The sequence below is a fragment of the Seriola lalandi genome, unplaced genomic scaffold, assembly GCF_002814215.2.
Source record: "Seriola lalandi dorsalis isolate HSWRI2012SDOR001 ecotype SW California unplaced genomic scaffold, Sedor1 jcf7180002054230, whole genome shotgun sequence".
Taxonomy (NCBI): Eukaryota; Metazoa; Chordata; class Actinopteri; order Carangiformes; family Carangidae; genus Seriola; species Seriola lalandi.
Genome location: NW_019524783.1, coordinates 127,697 through 137,549, shown reverse-complemented (window position 1 = coordinate 137,549; position 9,853 = coordinate 127,697). Strand labels below are relative to the sequence as shown.

Here is a 9,853-nt window from a genome sequence, read left to right as displayed (position 1 = left end):
GGGGGGGGGGGGGGGGGGGGGGGGGGGGTGTCACAGGAGTCAGGAGTGTGTGTTTAGAGGTTGACCAGGTGGAGGTCGGAGGCGGAGAAGTGGGGGCACAGAGCCATGTCCGGGTTCTTCAGCTGCCGCAGGATCCTCCGGTGGAACTTGGAGCGGACCCGGTTGAACTCCATGATGTCGCTGGGATCCTCCTCGATCCAGAAACGGTGGAACTCCTGCATCAGGTAACCTTTCACGGAGGAACAGGGAAAACATATTTTCAGAATCGATCGATCACGTGATTGATCTGTAGAGCGTCTTAGGGGCCAAATCAAGGAGCAAAACATGAAGCTAAAAGAATAGACCACGGGCTCTTCCAAACCGTGGATCATGGCTCCATTAAACCTTTTTTCAACACGACCACAACACAACATTCACAGCGTATCTCAATCCCTCCAACTCACAGAAGGTCTGCTGGAAGTGCAGCAGGCTGGGCATCTCTGGGGCCACGTTGTACAGGTGAGTCTTCAGGGCTCCGCTCACCAGCAGAGAGTGGGCCAGGTCTGTGATGTTGATGCCCACGATGGCAAAAGAATAACTGGAGGAAGGTGATAAAAATAAAGACGTTTATTTGTATGGATCTGTTTTTGTGTTTGCTAGAGCTAGGAGCTAGAAAACTAAAACTATTAGAAAGAAATCAAATTTTAAAAAATATACATTTTAGTGTTAACACTACCGTCTCCTGACTCAACAGTACAGTCAGTGACTTGCAGTTTACAGCCTGCTGCTCAGCTGGAGTGTCCTCACAACGCCGTGCGGGTACAGGAGAGCTGTGTGCGACTGTGAGTGTGTGTTTTTAGAGTCAGTCCTCTGCGCTTATCAGAGCTGAGACAGACTGGAGGCAGAGGGCTGAGTAGGAGACCACACAGCAGTAACACACTTCCTGCCTCTTAACACACACACACACACACACACACACACACACACACACACACACACACACTCTATCTCCTGCGAAAATATACCCACACTGGTTCGATGGCCACTTTACAGAGTCCTTGCACTGCTGTAACTGCTTTATTGAGGTCAAAACTCAAACAGCTCCAGCAGCAGTCTCCTCCACACACACGCGCACGTCTGCACACGGCACATGTGCTCACACTTACCCGATAGCTTTGTCAAGGTTCTTCTGTTCCCATTCAGGCTTGTTTATTTCACTGTGAAGGACACACACTGGAGTTATGTACTGTCGACATGTGGAGCAACACTGCGTGCACCACAGTGTGGATAAGACAAATGTTAAAGTCACAATGAAATAACGTTTTAGTTTCTTTTACATGAACTTAAATATGATGATCTCGTCTCAGTCCCAGATGTTTCAGTCTTGAGTTGAATCTCTGATTTCACTTCATTTGTATCAGTGACTCTGAACTGCATGTTTAACTCATTTAAAATAATATGCACATTCTGTTTAATTTAAAGTGATTGTATTACACCATTGCTACTACTAACTGTGCTGTGAGATAAATGTTCAGAGCATCCGTCTACATCAACTGTGGGTGTGCTGTAAGTTCATTTCTACAGAGTTTATTGTTGCCTACAGGGTCTATCAGGGATCTGTACAACACAACTGTGGCACTAAGACTCTCTCAGCTTAGATACTACACACAGTATTAATAGAAACAGACTATAGATACGGATATACTCCTGTCTGAGATCAATAGATGAATATTAAAAGCAAGATACAAATCCTGACTGATAGACCTTCAATCAACAGTATAATAATAATGGGATTTTGATATGGAAATAAATTGAAAATGAATATTGAGGGCATGAAACTTTAGCTAACAAGAGACTAAAGTAATTTCTTGGTTCATTGTGTCTGTAAGTTTGTACCAAAGGAGCAACATTTTAGCATAAAGATGTATTTTTCTATATATGATTTTATATATTATTAAATCCCACTTTGCAACTTTATTAGTTTGTTTGAGGGCTTAATTCCCACTAGTAATTTAAGGCAGATCCAATGAAATAAATGTTATATTTTTTTTATATATGTGTGTATATATTTGCTTTTCCTGGTTTCCATTAAAAGGACAAACCTGCTGTTTCTCTATATTTTTCTTATTGTCATTAAACTGTACAAAAAGACCAGAATATGTTCATCCATTTTATGGTACTTTCTGAATTCTCAAGTCCATGATGATGTAAATCTTTAAAAGCAGATCAGACACAGATTGTTTGATTTGATAAATGCTCAATAATTTCCTAAATTTGACACAGTGCTGTCACTATCACTGCGCCTGGGAAATCCCTCTCTGCTTCGGCCCCATGCTGCGTGTCAGACAGCAGGGCGTTTGCAATGATGAAAACCGAGCAGCTGGCGCAGCTTTAAACTGTGCGTGAAACATCAGCCGAGAAAAGAGAGAAAGCTATGAATGGAGCAAAACAGCAAGTGAATGAAAGTGGAGATCAAGTACCTTGGCTTTCGGTGTGTGCTCCTACAGTGCATGTGATAAGACAGAAGGACAGGCATGGGCAGAGAGGTGGAGGTGGAGGTGAAGAAGAAAAAGAGGAAGAATCTTCATTTGTGAAATGAGGCAGCAGCAGTCAATAAGAGAGGATGCAGTGAAAGCCATCAAGCTGTAAGAATGAATATAATCAAGCAGAATGAGGAAAATGCAGCGTTATGGATGATAAAGTGCAGTTTAATGTTGAGGAGATACACCAAGTCTCTGGTAGAAATTATAAAGCTGGTTGATGTGTTGCTTGAGCTTTGGCCACTAGGGGGCAGAGGAACAAGCGGAAACCAAAATATTGGTTATATTATCACCTTATCGAAATAATATCATGAACTTGTTGTCAAACAGTCGCCAATTCGCGCGTTCGACGGACCCAGAACGACATTAGCGTTAGCATTCATCCTGTTTTCGGCCACCAGATGAATATGAAATCCGTTCACTCTCCTTTTAGCTCTGTTTTGGTCCTTTAGTTGTTTTAATTTTCTTCACCACAAAGTCACTAACTTTATTTTTCTGCTGTCTGGCGCTGGGCAGGTCGTGTACAGTTGGTTTGTCAGAGCTGTTTCACTGAACCTGTTGCTGGACACGAGGTGGATGCAGTTTGTGCCCCGCAAAACCAAAACAACGACCTAAAAGAGGCTGAAAAAAGCCTGTGAAGCTGATTTGGTTTTAATTCTCCATGGGTTTGTCACTATGAACAACCTCTGTCACATTACATGTCATCCACTACTAGTATAAGAAATATGAATCTGTGCAGGTTTAACCATTGACTGTATGGTGGTAGATGACTGGCCCTGTTGTTGCTTGTTAACATCTCAGCAAATACTACTAACAAAACTAATTAGAATCCACCAGACAATAGATTGGTAAGTTTTACCAGCTTTACATCTGCTAAAAATATCCCATTTTCCCAGTTTGGATGGTAACACCCCGGAGTCAGTGATCTCCTGAGAACACACCAATCCACCAAAAAACCTGGTGTATTCCTTTAACTTGGCCATGGTGTGGTAAACGTTGAGATGAAGGGTTTTGACGTACTTGTGCTTTGGTTGCAGGGAGTCGTTGAGCATCTGCAGAGCAGTCGCCTTGTCGTGTTCTGCAAAATACCTGCAGAGAGACGAGAGGAGGAATTCAGGAAACACCAGTGCAAATAGAGATTATTCATTATTCTTATGAGCTTATTGTCTAAAGGCTATTTTTTATGCCTAAAATACTTATTTAAATGACACTAAATGTGTCTGTGCATGTGTTAGTCCAGATGTAAACACTTGTACCATGTGCAAAAGTTTGGACATCTTTGTCCTTCCGTCTTAATTAACTCGTTAGGACTTAATGCAGGTCAAGAACTGTCATTAGGAATAGTCAGCTGATGACATTTCAGCTGGTGAATTCTCTGACTCTTCAAGCCTCGTGGTAAAACTCAACAACCATCTGCTCCTCTGAGCAACTGACTGTGGATCTGACAACGAAGCTAACTGATGTCATGGTGCTTCCAGCTTGAATTTTACACCCTCTGAAATGTCAGTTAGAAGCGTCAGTTAAGAAGAACTGTGGACGTCAAGACAAGATCTGGGAGAGCAAGAAAACTTTCAGATAAAACTGCGCGTCTGCAGGGCAGAGAAGTGAAGTAAAACCCCCTGTTTGACTGGTTGTGTGTGAGACACTGCACAGATAGAGGAAGGAATGGATTTCCACTAAATACGAAACCGGAAAGAGGCTGGCTTCTGCAACAGGACAAAATCCACCACGAACCACTTCAAGAAACACAAGCTGGAGCTTTAGGAACGGCCCCGACCTGAACATCACTAAAAACCTTGTGGGTGGATGTGAAACATGCTGAGTGTGCACTACAGCTGGAAATAACTGGAATGTGGAGAGATGTGCAGGAAGAGTGGGTGAAGCAGAAAGGCTCTCAGCTGCTGCAGAGCGGGTCTACGAGCTGCAGTATCTGCCGGGGGGGGGGGGGAATCCAAACTATTGCACATACTACATTTACTATTTACTATTTATGTTTTACAAGTTTATGAAATGTAACAGCACATAAACATTTGAAGAAAAAGCTCACTTGGCTGCAGGAGTTGAGAAATCAACAAAATGCATGGAGTGCCCAAACTTTTGCACAAAGCTGTGAATCCCACTAACGTGTAACTGTCCGACTGTTTGTTTTGGTTTTTTTTGGACTATGATCAGCGCTGTGCAGAGAGTGAAGCGAGCTTACAGCAGGTTATGCAGGCCCAGTAGGCCCATGCCTCTGAAATCAGTCTTGGGATCGCTGCCTTGGAAACCGATCTCACACCACTGTTTAGAGATGCGGCCCGTGAGAGGTGTGTCAGGACGCAGCTCCTTCCATAGCTGCAAAACACACACACACACACACACACACACACGATTACATTACATTACATTATACTGGACATATGTGAGTTTTTAATAGTGACTCAAACACTGATGAAAAACTAACAGTGCTGCAGGGGAACGTTTCCATAATGAAGTTGTTGTTGTTGCACGCGTCACTCCACCTCTGCCGTCTGTTCTTTACGGACTTATTAGAGTTTGGAGTTCAGTCTATTGAATGTACTGACGTCAGATGGTTTTACTGATCACTTTTAAATCATCATTTGATTTTACTTGAAATCAAATGTTTTGTATGTGACAGATTTGTAAACGCCGCTGTCAGCTGATGATAAGTCTGGAGACACAATGTCACCAAGTGTTTTTGGATAAACAGTTGAAAACAGTTGAACCTGAAAGTAACGGACCAATAGTTCAAATAAATGGCAGTATGAAATGAAGGTCGTAGGGCTGTGGGGGTTTAAGGGTTGAGGTCTTTCCCAGTATACACTGAGCAGGAGGAGGGATGAACCTCGGACAGGTCACCAGCGAAGATAATTATTGATTATTGATTAACCGTTACAGAGTCGCTGTGTACCTTCATCAGCGTGTCCTCGTGCTCAGCGTTTTCACAGTCGTAAGGCTCCCTGCGCAGCTTCTCCACCTCCATCACCAGGCTCCTGTAGCCCACGATCTGCAGCAGGCTGGCCTGCAGAGAGATGCCCAGCCTGGGGACACACAGGGAGAAGAGAGGGCATTCAGATCTACTGATACAGTCAGCGGCGTTGTACGAGCTGAGTGAGTCTGAGCCTTGCTCATCGTAGCTCGACCACTGCAGTTATTTTTTCACCATAGCCACGCTTTCACGGCTGGTATGAGGATTTTAAGTGTCGACACTCGGGTGGTAACCTCTAATTCGCCACATCACCCTCACACAAGTGATAAAGTGACACAAATGTGATGTGTAATGTGGAGTCTCACTGTGGGTTGGTGTCAGGGTTAATCTTCTTCAAGGCCATGATGTCATCAATGGTTTTCTCCACTTTATCAGGATGGACACTGAGGGCAGACTGCAGCAGCTGGAGAGGACGAGACCAGAGACAGACAGAGGGGGAGGACGTGAGAATAGATAGGAACAGACTGAAGCTACAACACTGAGCAGCACACCTGCATCATATTGGACTCACTGTATATCAAGCATATTCACAGAGAGTCTTACCCCATTCTTGGAGTAGCGCAGAGACGACTCTGGAAGGAAATGGTTGCGAAGCGTAAGTGTGTAATATGTAAAGCAGCTATTTAGAAGCTACAAAGAACACATTTTAGTTCAAGGCAGAAATTAAAAATGTATATATTGAGTTCAAATGGTGAATTTAATTATGAATGTATGAATTATGAATTTGGAAAAGATCAAGGGTGAATAGAGAAAGGATGGATGGAAATCAAAGCGTTCACTAAATACTTCATGAAACTTTTTTCCCATTTCCAAGTTTCCACTTAAAGCCATGATGATAAAAATGAAGCATATCTAATTAGTAATGAATAGATTTTAACAATATGACAACAGTGTAAAGCTGTTATAAAACCATGGCTGGTTTACACAGGGATGAACTAAATAACCTCAAATGTCAGGCAGCGTCTCTGGGCCTACCTATCTTGAGGGTCCTGCGGGCTCCATGCTTGTTGTTGTAGCAGATCCTCTGCAGCTCACAGCGTCCCGTAAACTTCCTGACGACAAACTTGAGGCCGCGCCACAGTAATTTACAATAGAGGAACACAAAGAACTGGGTCACCACTCTGAAGAGGAGAAGACGGGAGGGATTAGACTCACAGAAAAACAGACAGACAGGATACAGACACAGATGATGGATATTATATATATATATATACAATAGTATAGAACACTGGTTTTTGATTTGTGACCCTTTAAAACCAGACTATGTCGACTCGTGACCCCTTTTTTTTTTGTTTTAAGTTGATGCAGTGAGGTGATATTCCTTTTTCTGATTCTTTCATTTTAACAGACCTGAAGAGAAAAACTATCCAGTGTTTCACAAAAAAAAAAGTACATTTATTCCCTATTTTGTAAATCATCTGTCTGTCTCTGGTCCACAAGCTTTGACTGATCGATGGATTTTCACAAAGAAGAAAAATGTCTACAATTTTCAAATGATCAAAATCAACGTTTAACAGCTCATAATTTTACAACTACAGCTCCCAAATTCTCCGACAGCAACCAAGACTCGTGGGATATGTATATTTAGGTTAGAATCAATATTAAGTTTTAACCCACTGTTATATTATTTGCTCCTTATCTCAACGTTTTCAGACCGTCTCTGGAACTGCAAATTTCTTGCAAAAAAGAAAGTGTTTCTTCGAGTCTACGTCAGAGTTCAGTGCAAATATCCACACTTGGAGAACAGAGCGAACAGAGGAGAGAGAAACAAAGTGAAGACATGACACTAATGGACAAAAAGAGGAACAGGGAAGAAGATACTGTATAAAGAAAAGAAGAAGTGTGAAAAATTGTGCTTTACTTCTCGTCTACCAGGGGAGACTTGCAGCAAATCAAAGTGTGCTATTTTTACAGGCGACACTGAGAATGAAAATTGAGATGTGAGTCTTGGGAAATGCAAAGTGACCCATTAAGAAAAGTGTGGATTCTCAGTCTGCACTGAACTTGGAGGCAAGAAAGGAAAATGTTATTCTAATGTAAATCCTTCTATCATCTGATGTTATGATCCACGAAAAGACTAGAGACCCAGGGAAGGTCATTCATCCTTTAATCATCCGGACTTACTATTTCCCTCTTTGTTTGTTTAAAAACAGTTTTTTCAGGCAGAAATAAATCCTTCTGATACAAAACCTCATCTTGCTTGTCAACAAAAAGGAGGTAAGTGATCACCAGCACAGTCCCGAAGGATTAATTCCCTTCTTCTGAGCCCGTGGATGAGACTGGCATGTTAAACAGCTCATATAGACACTCTGTCATTTTCTTAACCTTCAAGAAAGTGAGCACCAAGTGAAGTGTGGGGGGGGGGGGGGGGGGGGTGTTGGGGGGATTCACAGGTTTGATACACAGAGAATGTGGGAAAGTGCTGCTCAGTCTGTGACAACACTATAATATCTTCTGTGGCTCTGGACGAGCTCAGAAAATAACCTCGTGATATCGTCAGGAAGATCGTGTCTCATATAAAACCAGTGTGCAGTTGTGTCTCCTTGTCATGGTTCAGATGTCTGAGTCGTTAGCAGTTCCAAAAACGAGATATTTCATCTCTTCTTACAACGTTTCATTTCAGTAACTATTCAAATGATCCAAATGTCCACAAAGAAAAGTCTCTCCTCCCATTAATCATCTGATGACCCCTCAGATTAATCTGGTGACCCTTTGAAGAGGCCTGACCCCTAGGTTGGGAACTACAGGACTAAACCACCTGTAACATACTTCTTACACACTGATGCATCAGTAGTAACAACCAACTCATGCGACTTATAATAGTATTTTCTACTGATAATACTTCAGTATTTTGTCTTGTAGTTGGATCTTGAATGCAGGACTTTTACTTGTAATGGGGGATTTTTAAAGAGCTACTTTTGTTTAAACTGATTTTTGTCCACATCACTTCGGTCGTCCTCTGACACTGACCAAATGTTGATACGCTCACCAGTTTGAAAGACGAGGACATTTACCAGACAGGAAGGATGCTGTAGGTTGCATTATGGGAAATGTAGGATCCAGCTTATTTGGGAGTCTTTTGAAGTCCCAAAACAAAGAGTAAAGATTAGGATATCTGAACCTCTGCTGCTTTGATTTTGACTTTTTAAAGCTGCCTCTGATGTGAAGTGCAGCATTAAATCACCGGAGAACCCCGCGATCAGCGAAAGCCATTAAAGCTGCTACTTGAATAATTTTTACATCAGTGAACTATTACCACATTCGTTTTAGCACATTAGTATAATTACTGTAAACAAACACAGTCATCAGCAGAAACTATTGGCAGCCTCTACCGGCCTCCATTGTTCATTAAAAGTAAATGAAGCTAAATATCTTTGCGACTGGAGCAAAGGCAGAAAAACGTGACCTGAAAAACAGATTCCAACAGATTAAGTCTCTGAAGCAGCACGACAAACAGCAGGGGGCAGGAAACAATGGGATTTATGGGAAATGCAGTCTGAATTGGGAGGAAACCTTAGAGCAGCACTAGTGTGAGAAAGCACCTATAATGTATATTGTTATTGCCTGTCACTGGCGACTGGACAGTGACATAATAAATATTTTTCCAATGATATGCTGATTTCTAATAACTTTTTATACTTTTGAATTGCCTTGTTGCTGAAAGGTGCTAAGACTGTCACAGTATTGTATTTATGCAAATATATGTATAAATTTGTATGAAAATAAAAACATTACAAATGCATGATGTATAACCAATAACAAAGCTCATTAATGAAGCAGTTGCCTCAATGCTATTTAAATGAAGACTGCAATCATAAGCCAATTAATTTTCTGCGTTTTAAATGCAGATAAATATATTCAACATGCAGAAATACAAAGAGCATAGTGTTAATAGAAACACCAGAGGAGAGCACTTGGTTTACATGTGCTCCATAATTAAGAGGCCTCCTCTCTAAGCGACCCACTCAAACCCATTTACACCACAACAGCCACTTACTGGACACACAATATCATAATCGATGGTGAAGCGCTTCAGTGGGAAAGCTGGGAATACAATGTCCACTACAGTATTTGGTATAAACAAGTCATTACAGCAGGTCGAAGATAAACACAAGAGAACAGGCGGAGGGTGTCGTTCACAATGAATTCCTTCACGTTTGGACACATCAATAATAATAATGTAAATGAAGCCCCGCCTGCATCAGTGCAATAATGGAGGCTGTTTACCTGAGAAAATGCTTCATTTTGGCGGCTGTCAGCCCTCAGGTGTTCTCGGTGGTGTCTCTGTGGTGATCGCCTGGAAACAGAGATGACAGGAGGAGGAGGAGGAAGAGGGGGGGGGGGG

The 9,853-nt window shown here is 42.1% G+C and overlaps 1 protein-coding gene across 2 annotated transcripts in view; it reads right to left on the bottom strand.

Moving 5' to 3' along the window:
* Positions 1–7: 7 nt before the first annotated feature.
* The window catches only part of elmod1 (ELMO/CED-12 domain containing 1), a 10,690-nt gene continuing 844 nt past the window's right edge, over positions 8–9,853 (bottom strand). Inside the window, exons 2-12 of one of the 2 annotated variants that reach the window (XM_023404176.2) lie at positions 9,736–9,805; positions 6,484–6,629; positions 6,052–6,080; positions 5,814–5,911; positions 5,431–5,560; positions 4,720–4,853; positions 3,540–3,608; positions 2,460–2,480; positions 1,146–1,196; positions 444–577; positions 8–229 (exon numbers count right to left, since the gene is read on the bottom strand). In XM_023404176.2, the coding sequence (XP_023259944.1) occupies positions 54–229; positions 444–577; positions 1,146–1,196; positions 2,460–2,480; positions 3,540–3,608; positions 4,720–4,853; positions 5,431–5,560; positions 5,814–5,911; positions 6,052–6,080; positions 6,484–6,629; positions 9,736–9,752 (1,005 nt within the window). In that variant the 5' untranslated portion in view covers positions 9,753–9,805 and the 3' untranslated portion in view covers positions 8–53. The remainder of the gene's footprint in view (positions 230–443; positions 578–1,145; positions 1,197–2,459; positions 2,481–3,539; positions 3,609–4,719; positions 4,854–5,430; positions 5,561–5,813; positions 5,912–6,051; positions 6,081–6,483; positions 6,630–9,735; positions 9,806–9,853) is intronic. The other variant, XM_023404177.2, reaches the window with a different exon arrangement.